At 36.2% G+C, this 21,686-nt stretch overlaps 1 protein-coding gene across 2 annotated transcripts in view; it reads right to left on the bottom strand.

The window, feature by feature from the left end:
• Positions 1-6: 6 nt before the first annotated feature.
• The window catches only part of FGF14 (fibroblast growth factor 14), a 733,354-nt gene continuing 711,674 nt past the window's right edge, over positions 7-21,686 (bottom strand). For both annotated transcript variants that reach the window (XM_006141513.3, XM_027776223.1), the window contains 2 exons: positions 3,577-3,775; positions 7-208 (listed from right to left, as the gene is read on the bottom strand). In XM_006141513.3, the coding sequence (XP_006141575.1) occupies positions 72-208; positions 3,577-3,775 (336 nt within the window). In that variant the 3' untranslated portion in view covers positions 7-71. The remainder of the gene's footprint in view (positions 209-3,576; positions 3,776-21,686) is intronic.

The following is a 21,686-nucleotide window of genomic DNA, read 5'->3' as shown; positions in this document are numbered from 1 at the left end:
GAATGTCTGGTAAGGATAAATCACTCAACTGTGCTCAGGACGGATAAGTCACAACACCTGTGAGGATCTGGCTATGTTGTCTTACTCTTGTTGACTGGTTTGCCTCCATTCATTATTGCAGACGCGCTTGTGCTTTTACTTGGCGTCACCCCAGCCTTCGGGACCGTTTCACCAACATCGTGCAAAGATGGTTCTCGATACATGGCAACTAGTGACGGGAAGGAAGGAGGAAAAAGAAACATTGCCTGGTTAGGTGCGAGAATGGTTCGTCTGTGCAAACCTATCCTTCAAAAGATTGCACGTTTCTGGTTTCCCTGAAGTAAAGAATCCCATTGAAGGAATTTTAAGGCAGTAATATGCCATCCCTAAACAGAGGCTATTACCTCCACGTTCTTTGGCTTATGCTCCTAAAATACATACATGGTGCACAGGATTTTTGTCCAGGAGAGAAGGCTTAATGGGAGTTCTGGCTTCTTTGTGGGCTTATAATGCAACACACACACACACACACACACACACACACACACTATAAGAGAATTACAAGCATTTAACCTAATTCTCTTTGTACATAAAGGAAAGCTTGGCCTCCCTTTTCATTGTATATCAATATCACACGTAATCTACTTATTCCAATTAATCTTTTTGAAACAAGTTATTTACACCCTAGATCATTAAGTTATTATTTTTTTCAAAGGCAATATAGTCACACTGCTGTCAACTTCAAAGCTATACAAAGCAGTGAGAAAGAATTTACTTCCCTGAAGCTGAGGCCTTTTGGAAATCTCTCCCCAAATCACAGACAGGGACCTGAAAACCACTAAAGACTACTATGTTGTCTAAAATGTTATCATTTTACACCTCATTTTCTGATAACATTACTAAAATATAATATTTGCCATCATATAGAAGACAGATGGTGACACAGCCACAAGGCTGATGCCTGAGTGAACTGTGAGAAGTTATCTGAGTAGTATCTTGTGACATAATCACAATAGTTCATATGGCTTTGTAGAAATGATTTTAGAAAGTCATGAGAAAGGTCATTTACAAATACCTGATGCTTGGGGAAAACGAGTTGAGCTAAGGCCACATGCCATCAGAAATACTAGTATGTTAGAACTGCCTGAGCTGCTTTGTAAATTCTGGAATGTTGATTTATACATTTAGGAGGAGCATTTCCATTTAGTTGGGCTGCACTGCCATATGTGTTCTCTGTGTGTGAGGTGGTAGAATGTTCCTTTTGCACCCGTGCATCATGTGATCATTGTTCAGCAGCACACATCTTTGGAAGCACAAAGGCACATCAGGCCTGTGTTAAATGTCTTGGCAAGTTAGTAAAAGGAACTAATCCATATCCATGAAGTATAGCTGAATTTCTCAGTTCTACTACTAATTGCATGAGCATAAAATAGCCTCAGCATTGAGCTTGATTGGTATGTAGGAAGCTGCATAAGGATATGAACCCCCTAGAGTATCAACAATTAACCAAGTACCTAATGTGTCCTAACATTTGCAATGATGCAATACATCCTGTATGAGTTTTGAAATTTTTGAAACTAAATTTCTTCTACTAGGTAAGCCATGTAATAACTTCTTTCATTATAGTGCCTACCTATTTAATTGTTTTTGGAATACACCTGCATCCTAATTATTTGAAAACATGATGAAAATACCATTTCTCTTTTTCTCATACATGTGCCTATACACACAACAGTTCAATATGTAATTGAAATACCACGTGACATTATTATTGTATACCATTAGAGTCTTGAATATTTCCCATAGGTTATACAAAATAACTGGCTTCCAAATTTGAACTCAGTTAAGTGACAGAAGGCTTTTTTTTGGTTCTCATTACATTTATGCAGTTAAGAGGCAAGGTTTTAGCAATTTAATCAACTCTTAACTGTCTCTATCCAAAACATAAGTGAAAAGAGACAAAGAGCAAATAAAACATCTTTGAAGAGCCGCTATTGATTCAGTATTTTATTTTTCATTTGTATTTGAATGCTGGTCAGTCTGACCATGTGAAATTTTACTTAACACAATAGTGTTCTATCATGCATGTTTGAGAATAAACTCTCTAACATCTTTTTACTCTAATTTTCCTATGGCTTATCATTTCTGACTCTAGAAAAATATATGCTTTCCTTCATTCAGATTGCTAATTATTTGGGCATTTATGAATCGTTCTAGAGGCAAGTTCAATTAAGAGTGATAGTAAGTCAATATCCTTGAAATTATGAAGGTGGTGTTAGTCAGCTTGAGTGGCTTAGAAAATGTAGGCAAGCTTAATTAGACACACACAGATAATAAAGGATCAACTGTTTGAAATTTCAAATGATCTTATAGAGAGAATATGGATTATAAAACCTGCATGCATTTTCTCTCGATGACCATGTCTTTCTTACAGGGATGAAAAAAAAAAAAAAGAACTGCCCAATTAGCTTAAATCATTAATTCTGCTATTGTAAATCTGATCTTTTGCAAGAATAAACCAAAAATGTTTGACTAGAAAACACTTCAAATGCCTCAAAATCAATTTTTTTTTTGGAGTTTTCAAATATTACATAGATAAAAGTAAATGACACTTCTGGCTGAATCAATCGATCATTAACGAGAAAGGTGCAGATCTTTCTGATTAATTAACAAAACTTTGTAGTCTGATCCTTGGGAATCTGACCAAAGTAAATGTGAAGGTGCCATTGTTTGCAGGAGAAGGTAGATACACGTCATTTTAGTATAAGAAGGTAGTGCCACAAGTGTACATAGTGACTTCTTATGCAATTAGAAGGCGATATGAAACATCAACAAGTTCTTGAAGGGCCAAGTTATTATCTCTTAATTTTCTGTAATTACTAAAATGCCTTTTCTATAATTATTAAAACGCGCAAGACTATAATTATGTTCACTCAGATAACATCAAAATTTGCAAATACTTTTGAGGCCATATTCAAAATTTATTTTTCTAATATAAATAAATCTACTGTCATAGATTTGTAAAATTATTACAGGTTTAAACTTCTGAAATTCATTAATTGAAAAGATCTAGTGGGGAGAGTGGTGGGGCAGTGAAGATTTAAGACATTGGAAGGGGACAGAGATGGTTTTCCTGGTACCTGCACACATGTATAGTAAGATGTATAAAGGACACTAGTCTTAACTGAAAAACTTAGACATCTATGCAAGACAAAGAACTTTCTAGCTCTCTGCAGGGTTTGTTGTAGCCATGGCAGACTTACCAATGTGCAAAATAAAATGTGTCAAAAGTCTGGTTAAGATAATGCACATGTGGGAACCAGCAGTTAGAGTAATGGCTATGTCGCTGGACTCCCACGTAGTCGACTGCGGTTCGAGTCCCGGACCCGGTGGCTTAAAACTCACGCTGGGCGCATGTGCGTGCATGCCCAAGATCCCAAGGGGAGAATGGAGGAGAAGGGATTGCAGCGTGACCATCCCCGCTGGGGGGTGATTTCTCGCTTTCTGTCTCTATGTCTCTCTGTCTGGCAAGCGCACGCGCCCTATAGCGAAAACCTCTCAAAAAAAAAAAAAAGATAATGCACATGTAACACTCACCTTCCAATGGCTTGGGTAGAAAATGAGCTGCTGGTTTGGTTTTCTTTACTCTGTTTCCTTTCATAACTTGCCCTTCTTTATTTAATCCCAAAAACCAGGCTCTACCAGATTCCTGTTGTCTGTACAGCATGGATGAGTAGATTACATAATAGTTTTCAAAAACTGATTCTTTAAACTTGCATTCAGGGGTAAAAAGTTCCTATTGAGAGAAAAGAAAGAGAAAAAAGTTAGGAGAAGGAACTATCTCTTCTCTGTGCTTTCTGTCTGCTCTCCAGAAGTTCCTCCAACACAGTGAAAGAGTCAACCACACGATGACTGTCCACACATTTGAAAATATGCAATAAATTGAAATGAATCCGCTGCTGTGGAAATATATGTATACCAGCAGAAGTGTGACTGTCCTTTAATGAGAAAACATCCCATCATTAGTTTGAATTTCACAGGAGACAGTTCAACCACAGTATAGCACAAGGACAGTGCTAAAGTAGTATCTTATATTCACAATAAAGTGAACAAAAATACAAATACATATTTTCAGATATCTTCTTCTTTATTCATGACAGAGCACATGTATATACGTATGTGTGTGAGACAAAAGGGGGGCTGCCTCCCCCGAGTCTACTCATGTTAAGATGCCCTTCCTCTTGTCCTCCAGCCTGTTGGACCCTGGTGCTCATGCCCGGGGCCCTCTATGTTTCAGGTTGACTAGGCCAGGGATTCAAATGGCAGTCACCATGCAGGGTATGACTTCCCTTGAGGAGTCCATTACTGCTGTATCTATCACCAGTTCTATTTAAAATATTTTATACCTATTTTACGTATTTCCACAGGAATAATGATATGATATCCTAACAACTGATAGTTGTTACTCAGATCATTGATATTACAAAGGAATATATTTTATCTCTGAAGAAAAGAACTGAAACCTCAAACTAAAACTATGAACATCAGCTGGCACACTGGGTAGCCACAAGAGCTATTGTAGGACCAGGTGAAGCCAAGTGTCATGTTAGCTGGTCATGATGGGAAATGAGATTGGAAGTAATTACTTAATTTCTTTTTCTTTTTTTTTCTTTTTTTTTGGGGGGGGTGGGCGCATGCGTTCGCCAGACAGACAGAGAGAGACAGAGAGACAGAAAGTGAGAAATCATCCCTCAGGGGGGATGGCCACGTCGCAATCCCTTCTCCTCCATTCTCCTCTCGGGATCTTGGGCACACACGCAAATGCACCCGGCGTGAGTTTAAGCCACTGGGTCCGGGACTCGAACCACGGTTGACTATGTGGGAGTCTAGCGACATAGCCATTACGCTAACTGCTGGCCCCATTTACCTAATTTCTTTCTTTCTTTTTTTTTTTAGAAGTTCTTGCTATAGGGTGCGTGTGCTCACTAGAAAGACAGAGACAGAGAGACAGTAAGCAAGATATCACCCCCCTCCCCATGACATTCTCCTCTCAGGATCTTGGGCATGCCCTCATACGCGCCTGGTGTGAGTTTAAGCCACCAGGTCTGGGACTCGAACCGCAGTCGACTACATGGGAGCCCAGTGACATAGCCACTATGCCAACTGCTGGTCCCCCTAATTCTTTGGTTTGGAGCCCCAATGAAACTCTTGAAGATAAACATCAAAAGCTGCCTTGACTGAAACCACCTCACATTTTTGGAAAGAGTACAGTGTGTGAAATTCTACTAGGCTGAGTGCTATGGTCAACATTGATGAGCAGCACAAAACTTCCTATTTTACAGTTATTATTAATAACATAAATGTTCATAGATGATTTTTACATACTTCAAAAAATTCTGGGAACCAGCAGATGGCATAATGATTATGCCACTGGAGTCCCAAACCTGACACCTTAAACCCACACCGGGCACGTGTGTGTGTGTGTGTGTGTGTGTGTGTGCGCGTGCGTCCAAAGTCTCAAGAGGAGAATGGAGGAGAAGGGATTGAAGCCTGGCCATTCTCCCTGCGGGCGGGGGGAGGCTGTTTTCTCACTTTCTATTTCTCTTTCATTCTGGAGAGCACATGCACCCTAAAGCAAAAATCTCTCATTCTCTAAAAAAAAAAAAAAAAAAAATCTTACTTCGGGATTAATAATAATGAATATAAGTCCATACATATTAATAAAAACATTACAAGAGTGCAACTAATAAAGGCATTTCTGAAACCTATATATCCATTTCTGATAGCCTGCTAGAATTCAACCTTCCTAGTTATAAATCATGAAATACACTTAACTGGCTTTTGGGGCTATTTTAAATTGGTTCAACATTGTGCTGTTCTATGCATACATAAAATATAGATGCAATACATATTTCTTGTCATTGGCCTTTATAAAAGCAATACTGCATTTAAAAATATACACAAAGTTTTTATTTCATCAAATCACAGGATGTAACAAATGTTTATCTTTTTTAAAAAAATAGGATCTATAACCATTCTGAAAAACACACTCTTTAGGAGCTAAAATAAACCCTTTAAGAGTTGAATTTATGCTAACTGTAATAAGGAATGTGACAAAATAGCATGTGGAAATTTTCTTGTAATATTCCTCATAAGAGCATAAATTATCAAATGGAGCTTTTTAAAGATACTATTTATTTAGCTTGCTCTATAACTGTAAGCCATTCATTACGAGTTGTAGTTTTCCAAGAGGAATAGGCTTTGTGGCAGATACTTTTCACGACAAAGATGATAGACACAGTAATCACTGTGACAAGATTTAAAAGGCCAGAAGGCAAGCTTAGCTCCCCCTCAAAGAAATGTATGGATGTTTGCCTTTACTTCTTACAAGTTTGGTACATCAGTTTCCAGTGAGATCCTATCCAAATAAATGCTCTGGCTTTCCATTAAGTTCTACTTCTTTCATTAGTTTTCTCACTCATTAAAGAGAGTCCCACTGAATTAATGACTGGTCCATGCCTCAGAGAATCATTGACAATGGTGACTGTCCACACATTTGTGGTGAAGAAAACATAATGAAATGCTATAAATCTGGCCAAGAGACTATGTAACACATTGGTTGCATCTTCTGAAACAATCAGATTAGATTTGGCATGTCACTTGTCTTTTTATTGAGATAGGCCATGGCACATACGTACAATATATTATTTACTAGCTAAAACCTGTATCCAGACCAGCAAAGTCTAGAGTGGTCACACTGGTCTGTAGAGCACTGAGTGGAGGTCATAGGAATGGATACCTGCCTTCTGGTCTCTGCCCAGAGCCTGGCTCATGTTAGCAAAAGGATCAATGACATGTGACCTTTTATTCTGCAGACATCATGCCTCCAGCATTTGGAATATGGGTCCATAGGGTAGTCTAATCCTCATTCTTTTCTGATGGTCACGGTTGCAATGAACAAAACATGGTGGATGATGTTTTTATCACCATCATGAATACTAGGAATGTATTATCTCCATTCCAAATTGGCTTAATTGAATATGATGGAGATTGAGAACCTTTGGTCTAGAAGAAAGAATTTATTCTCAGTTGAGACCTTAAGGACTTATTTTTAAATTTTTTAATTGAATTTAATTTTTTGGAGAAGTTTTTTCTATAGGGGGCATACGCTCGCCAGACAGAGAGAGAGAGAGAGACAAAGAGACAGAAAGCAAGAAATCACCCCCTGGGGAGATGGCCATGCCACAATCCCTTCTCCTCCATTCTCCTCTAGAGACCTCAGGCACGCACATGCACGCACACGCACACGCACTCGGCGTGAGTTTTAAGACACCAAGTCCAGGACTCGAACTGCAGTCGACTACATGGGAGTCCAGCGACATAGTCATTACACTAACTGCTGGTCCTGAGACCTTAAGGACTTCTGCCACTACACCTTTCCAGATAAAATGTTTACATTTTAGGGCTAGAGAGGTCAATTCCACAGCCCCATCTGTCTGCTGCGCCTGGGACTTCACCAAGAATACGTGATTCATACTGTCTTCCAAAACTGAATACCTTTATCTCCAGTTATCTAAGATGGTAGAAACTGGCTAGCACATTTTTTAGCCTTCTTCAATTCTTCTCTAAACAACAAATGTACATGCATACATACACTCTCTATGGATTCAAAGATGCTACTGTCTAATACATAATCTCATCTCAATGCTTTTGAAGAACTCAATCTGCTTTTCAAATATTGAGGTTCAAACTAATTATAGCATTCTCAGGAAATCTGATCGGGTCAATGGACATTAAAGCTATTTACATTTATTCGGTGTTCTAAATGATAAACACACTTCACTATTATAGGTGAGAGGCAGAGGAACAGATGGATCCCATCCCTGGAGCAAGACCTCCAGGGTTCAACCCTGGCTCCACACCTTACCAGCTGTGTGCTCTTGTGTAACCCTTTAGGTTTCAGTTTCCTCATCTCTAAAATGAAGTAAAATATCATAGAATAATAAGGAAGTTGGGGTATTGAGTCAATTATTATATTGGGTTGTCAGAAAAGTTATGATATATTTTTGTATGTAAAAATGTGTCATGACTTTTCCGACAACCCAATAGTTACATATTCAAAAATAGATTTGGCAGATACTATGCACTGAATAATTTTTTTTAATTTCCCATTACTAATAGTAAAAAATACACTCCATATCAGTTATTTCTATTCAATCAAGATTTCAGAAAATCAGAATTCAGCTGAGGAGTCAATGAGCACAGTTTAATACCAAATATTGGGTTCAACTACAGAACAATTAACCAAAAGAATTTAAGATTTATTTCAGTGAAAACAATGAAAGCACAATGTAGTATTTGTTGTGATAGACACCTTTGAAATATTAGAGTGAGTAGAGGTGGAAATATGGTACCATGAAGCACAAGTGGTAGAAAATGCCACGGTACATGTGGAAAACTATAATTAGTTTATCACTGAAATCCAGACTGTCAGGCAGTGGAGAATGTTGTAGATAGGAATGAAGTTTGGAGAAATGTGACAAAGGGTCTTGCAACGCTGATACACAAGTTAAATCTCTTACAAGAGGGAGACATGTAGGATTCTTGAATAAGTAAGGGAATAATGCTACAACAGTAGCAGCAGAATTCCTCTTCTGAGGGAAATGTCTTATTTATAAAATAAATGTCAATGTGGAAAGTTGTTTTGAGAAATTAATGACACTTCATGCTCATGTTTGAAGCCCAAACTCTTGCAAAATGGGCTTGAGAGTTGTTTATAGAGCATGTGAATATGTATGCTCACTTTACTATTTATATAAATATAGCTAAGAAGCTAAGACAAAGTAAGGGGAGAAATACTGTCAGAATTATGACACATTATTCAATTGAATTCTGAAGTTTCTGGTAGCTAAGGCAAAAAGAGAAAAACTATATGTTATAGATATTATGCAAGAGAGAACATCTTTTATTTTTCTTGCCACTAACTTCTAAAAGTATTTCCTTACCAGGACCTGTAAAAGTGACCAACATAAACAAATATGCCCTCGATAGTAATTGTACAATCAATACAGTCATAGTTTTATGTTTTCTTATGGTTTCAGAAGACAGGTTGGATTGAAAAAGTTCACTAAGTGGAACCTGAAATAATGGTGCCTTGATGTGATCTCCAGGAATCCCAGGGATAGCAGATAAACCAAACTCAAATGCCTGATGACCTGGCAGCTACAGGAGGAAAGCGAGCTGATGTAATCATGGCTGTGGCTCCACTATGAGGACGAATGGTCCCTGATTCTGCTCTGGGTCCAGGAGACGGAGGGAGAGTGGGGACAATGGTACAAAGAAAAGCTACTCCTCACATGGTTCTCATACAAAAAAAAAAAAAAGGTGTACACCTATAATAGATCTGATTTTTCAAAGGAAGTAAGAAATACACTTTCTATATAAAATCTTCTCTTAATACTGGCCAAGTATATCTTAGTTTTTATTTTTCTATGCTGAAGGACCCAAGGGGCCAAGATGGAACCTGTGAGCCTCCAGTTTGTGACCTCCTAGGTAGAGTGGCAAGAAAATTAGTACAAAAGAAGAAACATTCAGTTACTTATCAGTGCAGTCCTAATTGAACTTATGGTTTTTATACAATTTGCTAATATGGTGATCGTGTCAGTAAAATACTCTGAAACAGGCAGTGATAATATGAGAATGCCTATTTAAATTTAGGCTCAAATATAAGCTCCATCACCACAACCACAACACAAATCAACACTTGGGTTCTAGCAGAAGCTTAAATATTAATTTGTACCAATGCCAAACGAAATCATCAAATCCTGAAATAGAAAAATGCAACAATTAAACATATCTCCTTTTATGTTGTGGTTGTTTTTGCAATGAAAGCGCCATCTGTGGTGTATTTATTATCTTAACAGTAGCAGCAGAATTCCTCTTCTGAGGGAAATGTCTTTGTTTAGGAAAATACCCTGGTGGGCCATTTGCATGTACAAAGATAGACTTCTGGGTTCAAAATAAAAGGATAGGGTAGAGAAAAGAGAGGGCCCATGCTCCATAACTCATAAGGAATAAATTAGCCATAAACCTAGCTAATTTGGCAGAACCATAACCTCAGAACTGAAAAAGACCTTGAGAAATCTAACCCAGTGGTCAAGGAAACTAGACCTTAGACCAAATATAGCCCTCACATGTTTTTCTAAAGAAGTTTACATAATATTCGTTTACATATTATTTGTGTGTGCTTGCTACAGAGTTCAGAGATGAGTAGCTTTGACAGAGGTCATTTACCTCACAAAGCTGAAGACATTTACTATTTGGTCCTTTGCCAGAAATATTGCCACTCCTGCTCTAATGTAAATTTTGAGGACTTTTCAACCTAAGTCATTTGGATGAACTTTCAAAGGAGTCCAAAGGAGTCCAAAGGAGTGAAGTATTTCTAAATTAAATTTTCATTACACATGGCTGTGTGTGCATATATATATGAGTTAATGAGAATCTTCATTAGTTTTATCCTTAGGAAAGCCATTATTTTCTGTTAGAAGCCTGGGCTTCCATTAAGAATACTTAGGAGCCCAGTAGTTTTATAGTTTGACCACAACAAGATACTACCTAATCCTAGTCAAAATGACGAAGATTAAAATATATATATATGAGGGTTGGCAGGGCTGTTGTGAAAGGAAACTCTCTTACATTGCTGGTAGGAATGTAAATTGGTCCAGTGACTTTGGAGAACAATATGGAGGTTCCTCAGAGATCTACAAATAGAACTACCATATAGCCCAGCAATTCCACTCCTGGGTATCTACACAAAGGATAGGAGAATACTCAGTTAGGAAAGTGATTGCGCATCTACGTTTATTGTGGCATTATTCACAGTTGCTAAGACATGAAACCAACCAATGTCCACTAACAAATGAATGGGTTGAAAACTACTCAGAAAAAAAAAACCAAAAAAATGAACAAACAAACAAACAAAAAAGAACAACAACAAGACCCTGGCATTTGATAGAAAGTTGATGAATATGGAAGATTTACTGCTGAATGATGCAAGCTAGGCTATGAAAGACATTGTTTGTCTTCACTTAACACATATTGACTATCCATATGCTATAGCAAAAACTGAATGATTAGAGGATATAGAAGCATAGAAAATGATTAGGGATACTGGAGACACTGTGGGAAAAAGGTGGAAGAAGGGGAAGAGTATAAGGAAATAAATCAAGGAGAAAAATAGAGAGGCAAGACATTTATGTGTAATGTAAATTCTGTGTAATCAGCCATTACACAGAAATGGATGATTATCTGTTGATGATAACATGTATAGTATCCTCAACAGGACTGGTGTGAAGTGTATTCATGTTGGGTAAATTCACTTTACAAGCTAAGTAATATGTACTGATTGAATGTATGAAATAAATTAAAATAAAAAAGAAGACTTAGGAGTCCACAGATCCCATTTAGCTACTGTCGTCTTGGTGTTATTCATGACCAAGGGAAAATTAAATGTTAATATCTCCATGTTTGTTTACCACCACCATTCTGAGGGGAAAATATAAAGAGGGGGATCCCAAACAAATTTATAGCATATCTTAGAAAATAAAGCATTGCAAAATAGATTAGAAAGAGGATAGATATGCTATTAGACATATAGCGGCAAACAGCACATAATAAATGCATAATAAAAAATAGCTTTTAATATCTTTTGAGCCTCCATATTCCAGAATCATCCAAAAAGTCAGATGCCTCCCCTCAACAGTCTGACAATGACCCAGACCCTGTACCTTTTGTATTTCTCATAAGTCTTAAACTGAGAGGAGGAGGAAGCCTCTAATTCTGAGCTCTCACTTGGAACATAACAAATCATGAAGTTTCTTATGAATAGCAAATGAGATAGTAGAGACGAAAATTAATTTGTAAACTCTAAGTTGCATTGTAAAGCATAGCTATATTTATAAATTATAGACTGGGACAAAAAATGCAGCTCAATATTAGTTGTTATGAACAAGGTTGTGATTCAATTATTCTTAAGAGGTTTCAACTTAGATAAAACTTTAGATGGAGATAATGATCCATTTAATCTGAATTTTTTTTCTTTTTTTTTTCTCTTTTCTACCTTTTGGAGATGTAGTTCTCTAGACTTATCCTGAGGTCAGCAGAGATTTATTCCAATCTCTTTCATCTTGTACAGTTAGGAAATCAATTGGCTCTTTAATGATACTGTTCTTTTTAATTTTTTTATTATTATTATGTTTTTATTACATTTAATCACATATATCTCTATAGTGTATTACATTTTTTCAGCATGATTACCATGCATATCAATCAAGACAAAGACATTACTATCCATATCATCATCATCAACTAGCTTTTCATCATTTTTTTTCAGATAATGATAATATTCTGACATTACCAATCTCTTGGAAAGAAATGAAGAGTGTTCTTAAGATTATTTGTAAATAAAAGAATATTCTGACCTTTGGAAAAGATTTTATAGTCATGAAATTTGAAACAGGAAATATTTGCAGTTAACACTCAAAGCAGAAAATTAAGTTCAAAAATACATTTTATTATATTGGGCCAGCAGGAGGCATAGTGGTTAAAATGGTGGACATATTTGCTATGGTTTGAGTCATGAACCTAGAGGTTGAAAATCACAGTGGGCACATGTGTGTGTGTGCCCAAAATCCTGAGAGGAGAATAGAGGAGAAGGGATTGCAGGGTGGCCATCATCTCTGGGGGATGACTTCTCATTTTCCCTCTCACTGTCTCTCTCTATCTCTCTCTGGAAAGCACATGTACCCTATGGCAAAAATCTTAAAAAAAGCACTTTATTTATCTGAGAATTTGTGTAATAAAATAGTTTTAATTTGGTCTGTTACTAATGTCTATGAAAAGATAAAAATAAATTTTGTATATGTACTTCAAACAAAAGTAAAATTCTGTATGTATGTAAGAGATACTTTGATTTGATTTGATTACAAGATCTAGTGAATTTAAGCGTATTTCCACCAATCCAGTAGTCTTGACAAAGACCTTTATTTATAGTCAAATGCTATTATTTAAGTAGTATCCACAGAGGAACAAAATTGTAAATGAAAGCTGTTTTATTTATTTATTTATTTTTGCCAGTAAAGACATTACTTAGTCCTTGAGGATTTATGCATTTTTAAATATATGGGTTGATTTAATAAATGTACTATATGTAAAATTTATTTATTATATTAAATATATATTTTTAAATCTATTTTAATGATTGAATGTGGAATAATTTTACATGATGTTTATTCATTTAAATTTGCATATATAATATATATAAAGATTATATATTATGTATAATATATTAGTTCCCTCAACTGGACTGATGTGAAGTATACTCATGTTGGGTAAATCCATTTTACAAGCTAAGTAATATTTAATGAATGAATGTATAAAATAAATTAAAATAAAGAAGACTTAGAAGTCCACAATACATATATATTATACATAATATATCATCTTTATATATACATAGGGAGACATACTCATATTTTGAAACTGTAGTATTCATGGACCAATAACAAGTTTCCCATTTGGCAGTTTGTTAGAAATGCAGAATGTCAGGCCTACCCCAGACCTACTGAATTGGAATTTGCATTTTAACGAGAACCCTGGTGATTCCTATGCACATCAAACTGGAGAAGGATTGGCCTGTGTTCTCCTTACCACACACAGCAAACCAATCAATAAAGGATCACATTTTAAGATCTATCAGTTTAGTTCTCATTATTTATAAGCTTGCTACCAGTTCTTAACATTAATATAACATTTATAAAAAACAAAAATCTAAAGTACTTACAGCACATCTACAAGAAATTTTAGGATTATAATTAAATATATGTCCCACTGGTTCTATAATGCTAAATCTGTTCCTCCAGAACATAGACTTGTATAAACTTCTAAAATAATAATTCTTGTAACATGAACAGATGGTATCAGTGCTATAAATATTAGGGAAAAAATCACAAAATAAATATGCTTAAGAAAGCATTATTAAGACAACCATGTACCATCCTTGCACAACTGTCAATATTCAAAAGTGACATCTAAATAGTAATAATTATAATAAATGATAACATTAATTACAGTTAACACTTAAATTGTGCATATTCTATATTAGGCACTGTTTTAAGTACTACTTAAGCAACTGATTCTCACTATAATCCTATAGAATTGGTATCATTATTATCCCCATTTTATTATGTAAGTGAAGAAACTGAGAAATAGGATATGTTAAATAATCTGCCAAAGTATTTTTATTTCCATTAAGGTAAATATAATTATTTAACCATTCCTACTCATTTATCCTATTATTTAATTGAATGGATTTACTTTCTAAGATATGTGATGGATTGTAAAAATGGCCCTGATTCTTCTCCGCCCTTCCTAGAACCAACGCGTACAATCAGCAGTGTCCTCCCACTGTCAGCCAAAGGGAGGAAAAAAGGGAGGAAGATAGAGGCCTACCACACACTTGTGCAATGCGTTTGCCCTCTCTTATGGCTCATTTCCTGCTATAAGAGAAAGGCCAGGGAGAGTCTGGTCAGAGGAAAGAGGCACATGCAGCAGAACTGAGCTGCCTCCTTCAGTGCTAACCTAGGCCAGGTCTATGATCAAGGCCAGCCAAGATCTACAAGCTGCCTGGCCAAGCGCCATTGATCCTAGATACCCATGCAATACTCCTACAGCTAAACACATGAAATGTGTATGCTATAATGCCACAATTTATCCACATCTGTACATAAATATGGAAAAGTACAAATAGGAAGCACTAATGAATGTTATTAGACTAGCAGAGATCACACATCTTTTAGAAGAAAGAAGTATAATTTTTAAGGAGTAAAAAGGTAAAGAAAAATAGTACATTCTTAAACAAATTTTTAAAAATAAGGTAACAAGAAAATGTATGGGCACTCAATATGCAGGAATCAAACTGAATGTTCGAAACAAAATAAAGAGGAAGTATTGCCATATTAAACATTTTTTTCTGGATGCTTTAAGTGAGTAATAGCACTGATTATCAGATGTACACAATGATTTGCATGGTGATTTATCTGAGAAATACACAGAAGTTTCAAAGTATTGATTACTGAATGTCTCAAAGTCTGATGGTTACATTGGTGCAAGCTCTGTGTTCAGGATTTTTCAGATTTAGTTAGTGATCTGTGCTTTTGTTATAAACAAATGTCTCATCAGGTCAAATATATGTATGTATACATACACACACATAATAACAATTTCAGTGAAAATTTTAGAAATATAGTTATCTCACTTAAAAGAAAAATAATAGAATACGTAGTCTCCATAACAGTGCTGCCTGACATGTAGTCCATGGACTCGTGCCTGTCTATAACTTATATTTCCTCTCTGGGATAAAACAATACAAAAATTGTGTGAAAATATTCATAAACTTCTGTAGCAATTTAGCAGAGTCTTTTTCATATCTGTTGAATATAAAACATAAAAAGCCTGGCTTCTTACTTTGCATATTTTTACATTTTTCTAGTAATTGAATTTTATTTTATTTTATCACATCAAATCTCTTAAAAAGATTGGCAATTAAGCAAAAATACTGTCCTTGAACACACATAGTCTGAGTAATGCTGCTCTGTTATATATAGGTTTGAGTGTGAATACATCTAATTAAAGAAAATTCAAGTTGAGAATTTATAACAATTAACGTTTATTTATTTAACAGTATAAGCTAATCACAATGCTAAAATGCTTTACATACATTATCTCATTGTATTCACTTTAAGAGACTGTGATGCTAAGGTTATATATAATTTTTATTATTATTATTTAATACAAAATCTTGCTCTATCACAATCTTCCTGCCTCAGCCTGCAGAATAGCTGGGACTGCAGGCGTGCACCACCTCACCCATCTATTGGAGTGGGCTGGGAATCGAACCCGGCCTCTCATAAGTCCTAAGTGCATGCCTCCATAGCTAGGGGTCTACAGTTAAGTATCTTGAGAATTTGCATAGCTCTTAAGTGGCAGAACAGGTTTTTGATCCCATCCTGACTGAATCTATGGCCTGAGTTCTACTGATAAATCACTAGTTATACCACCTCTCAAGCCAGTGCAGTTTGAACAGGATATCAAAGAGAGGAATGCAGCTCTGAACAGCATGAAAACTGCAAGAGAGCAGTGAAAGATTATTAAATTCATTTGAATAAATTATTTTTAAAAGTTTTCAGTCTTAACTCTTATTTCTTTTTCTTTAACCTTATCTCATATCTTCACCTAATGTCTTAGGAGTGTGTTGGGTTTGGAATGGGATCTGCACTAATGTGATAGTCTACTTAGTCTATATTTGTTAGAAATTACAGATACAGAAAAATAGAGGAAAGAAGAGAACAGCAGACAGCATAATGGTAACATCACTGGACTACCACGTAGTTGACCATAGTTCAAGTCTGGGACCCAGTGACTTAAAACTCACGGTAGATGCATGTGCGTGCATGCCCAAAATCCCAGGAGGAGACGGGATTGCCACGTGGACATCCCCCCCAAGGAATGATGATTTCTCGCTTTCTGTCTCTCAGTCTCTCTCTGTCTTTCTGGGGAGCACATGGGCCCTATAGCAAAAATCTATCTAGAAAAACAAATAAATAAATAAATGTGTGTGTGTGTGTGTGTGTGTGTGTGTGTGTGTGTGTATCGAGAGAGAGAGAAGAAAGGGAGATATCATGTACTCATGTACGATATAAGGATGCATACTTACAGGACTCCAAGTATGTGGTGATAAAAAACAACAAACTCCTGTGTTCTCAGTGAGCATGGTGCTAACGATGGGAGTTACTGTGGAATCCGAGGCGAGTACGATGTAAGGAAGATGTCCTCAATGGAACAAATGCTGCTGAAAATACCCAGCTCTTTTGTGTCCAAACAGAGGGACATATTATTGTATTTTCTATTATTGCTCTAGAATATTTTTTAGCCAAAACAAGAACAGAATTTCTGTGCAAAACAAATCCATTTTGTTTAGTTAATAGAGTTAGGACATTTAGTGTCTTATGTCCTACCCAAACCTAGTCTGGTTACTTTATTTTCCTTCATGTTTTCTTGCTTGTCCTTTACTTATCAGCCGATTCTATCTTGAGGAATTGAATACAAAATGACAAATTTAAAAGACTGCACAATGATACATTTTTTGGGAAAAAAACAATTGCATGACATTTACTCTGTTAGATTCTGTAAATGAACATGGACTTGTTTTTTTTAATCAAGGTTTTCTTCCTTTTAACTCTTTGAGGTGCATTTCAACACTACTCCTAGAATTCTACGTGCATCTCTCTTGAGACCTTTTTTTATAATGTGCTTCTACAAACACTTTATACTTTCTTCTTAAACTCTATTTTCATGAAACTTTTTTTGTATTAAGCATTTGTGTTGTGAACTTCTCATAAAAACACAGATAGTTAAGACCACCTACTTGTATAAATAATAAACAAATCACAGGAAGAAAGAACTCCTGGTTCCCCACCTTTAAAATGAAAGCTTCCCTCAGAGAAGGAGGAACTATAAGCAGGTTTTGCAATACTCTTAAAATATCACATTTGCATCAGTTCCATGTTCCAGCAATTGTGAATAGTGCTGCAATAAACATGAGTGTGCAAGTGTTTTTCTGACTGAGAAAATGAACCCAAATGTCCAAAAATGGATGAATGGATCAAAAAAGTGTGGTACATAAACTCTATGGAATACTACTCTGCCATAAAAAAAATGAGATCCTGGCATTTGATAGAAAATGGACAAGTATGGAAGATTTACCATTACATGAAGCAAGCCAGACTATAAAAGAGAGGCATTGTATGTCCCCACTCAATATATACCAAATGTTGGCACTTTATGCCAGAAATGGAAAGATTTGAAGGTATAGAAACATAGAGAGGGGCTGGCAGGTGGCATGGTGGTTAAAGGCACTGGACTCCCACATGACTGACATGATTCAAGTCCCTTACCTGGTGGCTTGATTTATCACTTTCCCTCTCTCTCTCTTTCTCTATCTCTCTCTGATAAAATGGAACATAATAATAATAAAAAATAAAGTTAAATAGAAAGAATTCTTTAAAAAAAGTATGGATAGCATACTAGAGGTAGTATGAGAGGAGGGTGGAAAATAGGGCAGAGTGAGAGGGAGAGAAAGGGAGAGAATTGAGAGAAAACAAAAGGAGCAAAACATTAAAGGGACACAAAAATGGAAAATTATCTGCTGATGATGATATGTATAATATATTCTTTGACTGAACCAACAAGTAGCATATTCATGACAGGAAAATCCATTTGGTATGCTATAATGATACACAGTGATAGAATATAAAAACATTTTAAAAAATATTATGAGGAAAGAAAACTTACCCAATAATAATTTTTAATTGAGTTTTACTATTTTCAAAGGTCATTCACATATATTTTCTTTGATCCAAAAATACTACTAAAAACATTTCAGAGGAAAAGTGGCACCATCTCCATGTCATAAATGATGATTTGGAAATTTAGGGCATAATAAAGGAAGCCATGGATTAAGATGCTTTTATTTCTGCCCTTGCGATATTTTACCTGCTGCTACTTAGTAAATATTTGTTAATAATGACGATTCTGAAAATACAAGCCAGATAAAAAGGGATTAATTTTGTCCCAGATAATCAGATAGATCATCTCCTGGGTAAGAGAAAAATGAAGTGTCTCCTACGAATCACCAATAATGGGCCAGATATTGGCTCACTGATAACTCCATGTTCTCTGCAGCTGACCCACATGAGTTCATTTCTGGGGACCTCCCTGGACATGCTAGCCACATATGAGTCCCATGATGCAGGGTTAGCTGAGCTGCAGGTGGATTGCAGGAGGAGCATTCTGATGGGGATCCTGTCTCCTTTTCTTTCTCTCTCTTGCTCATGAAACAAAAAAGTTAATAAACTTAAAAAAATCACCAATAATGAATGTGTGAAATGGAGGAAGCCCACATAAATGCTGAAATGAAAACCTAAAGGGTTTTCTCTCAAATGCTTTATTAGCTAGGAACACATTAGCTACAATTCCCTAGAATCTGATAACAACTTGTTTGATAGTTCCAAAGGTTAACATGCAAGGAGAGACAGGCCAGGAAAGTAAAAAAAGAGGCAGTACCCTCTGGGGAAAAAGAGCAACTGAGGAGAGGAAAATGTCAATCCACAGGTTAAATAACTCTAACTAGATAAAGCTGTAGCCATTAAAGTTCATTTTACTATGGATTTACCTCTCTGAATTAGTACGGAATTATTTTTATATTATATTATGAAATAAATTTGTTCTTTACATATGACACAATAATTGTGCATGCATATGAGAGAGAGAGAGAGGAAAATAAGAGAGAAAGAGAGAGAGACAAGAACCTTTCATGGGGTCTCGTCACCCTGCAATCCTTCCAGTTCTCCAGCCTGTCATATCCCGGGCATTCATGTGTGTACGTGTGTTTCAGGATGACAGGACTGGGGACTCAAACCGTGGCTGCTATTTGGGATCCAGCTCTCCTGAGTAGCACTTTAGCATTGCACTATGGAGCCAGCCAATATATTGTGAAGTCTTACAGCAACAAATAAACATGTTATCTTACTTTGCAAGTTGTTCATTGAAGAGTATGAGCCTAGAATAGAAAAAATCATATTATTTAATATTGTTTTGGGAAAAAAAAATCTATCATTACTGGGCCAGCAGGTGACATGGAGGTTAAAATAGCTGGATTCCACATGGCGGACTACATGGTTTGTGTCCCCGACTGGTGGCTTGAAAATCATGCTGTCTGCATGTGCATGTATGCTCAAAAGTCTGAGAGGAGGATGGAGAAGGGATTGCAGCATGGCCATTCCCCCTGGGGTGGAGGATGATTTCTCACTTTCCCTCTCTCTATGTCTCTTACCAGAGAGCCCACGCATTCTATAGCAAAACTTTAAAAACTATGTAAATAAATCAATAAATAAAATGTTAAAATCTATCATTACAAGTACTAAACTTTCAGTTGCAGATGTTATATAGCAAGTTGGACAATTTAGCCAGCTGCAGTGACGCAACAGAAATGCAATCCTCTGCAATACTGAAGTCACACAGGAGGCTCCAGGTTCACATCTGGAGGCCTCCCAGTGTACTGCACATGTGCATGCACGTCCTTGATCCTGAATAGCTGAGGCTGAGGGTGAATGGCAGCATGTAGACACTGTTAGAGACACCTCTCTCTCTCCCTCTTTGATGTAATTTAAACATAAATTAAATAAATCAATTGGAAATTTTTAGTACTCTGAACACATGAAACAAGGTTTCATTTATTCTCTACTTAGTGATGCCTAAAATTTATGCATTCATTATTCAGGTAAGTATTTAATGAGCTTCAATTATTTACCAGTCTTTGTGAAAACTGGATAGTCTATCCTCTTTTGGAATTTACACTCTAGTGGGGGGATAAATGGTAACATTATTGATAAAATGCTACAAAATAAGACAAGATCTTCTTAAATAATTGCTTATTTAATTTTATTATCTTCAATATTATTTTCCTTTAATTTGCAATAGGGCACACACACTCACCAGTGAGAGACAGAAAGAGAGAGAAAGCCGCCATGTCTGGGACTCTTAACTGCAGTGAGCCATGTGGGAGTTCAGCACCCTAGCTACCACATCACCTGCTGGCCCCAAGACATATTCATAAAGGAGAAGGAATGCTTTCTTTGAGAACATATAAATAAATCTGACTTAGCCAGGACGGGTAAGGGAAAACATTAAGCTCTGAGCTGACATACCAATATGAATTAACTAGATCAAGAGCAGGGTAAAGGCCATTCCTAGAAAGAGTGATATCCTACATGAAGGTCATAGTGCATAGCAGAACTTCTGAAGAAGAATGACAACAACAAATGAGATTAGAATACAAAGTATGAAAAGAGAAAAGTAGGGATTGGGTTTAGGTGCTAGGCATGAGCCAAAACAGGTACACATGTTAAGAGTTTTGGTCTTTCCCTAAAAGCAAGAGGAAAGCATTAAGAGTTTCTAAGCAGGAACATGTCACAATCAGGTACAAATGTGGAAAGACCACACTGGCCTAATCATATAGAATAGGGCCAGTTTGGATATAAGAATTCTGGCTTGTCTACTGCAGAGCAGGCAAAAGATAGTATGTGTGTAAGCAAGGTCACTGATGATGGAGCAGAGAGAAAATGGCACATAGGAGACACATTTAGGAGGGCAAACACTCAGCACTCTAAGATTGCATATGGCAGCCAAAGGGAAAAGAGTGTCAAACACAACTTGTAAGTTTCTTGCTTGTGGAACTAGGTGACATTTGGTATATGCTTACTGAATTTCTGAAAGGTCAAATTGTTGCTTTTTTTTTTTTTTGTGAAAAAGAAAACTTAAGTGCATACCATAGGTTTACCTAGTGCTTTTGGTTTTCATGGAAAAATTTTCCAAATGTATAATTTTTCACAATACTGTACACTTATTTTTTCCCCTTAAGTCACTATTTTTTTTGTTTTGTTTGTTTCCGTGTGTGCACATATCTATGTTTCAATTCCAAATTATTTTTAAAGATTCCTAAAATATAGATAAACCACAGTGGAAGGAATATTGTTACTTGTATAGCATGTGAAGTTGAAAGTTAAAGGACTAGATTTTAGGAAAAACACTTT

Source organism: Tupaia chinensis, unplaced genomic scaffold (assembly GCF_000334495.1).
Source record: "Tupaia chinensis unplaced genomic scaffold, TupChi_1.0 Scaffold000057_1, whole genome shotgun sequence".
Classification (NCBI taxonomy): Eukaryota; Metazoa; Chordata; class Mammalia; order Scandentia; family Tupaiidae; genus Tupaia; species Tupaia belangeri.
Note: the sequence above shows the minus strand (reverse complement) of the source record. Positions and strands in the feature narration are given on the sequence as shown.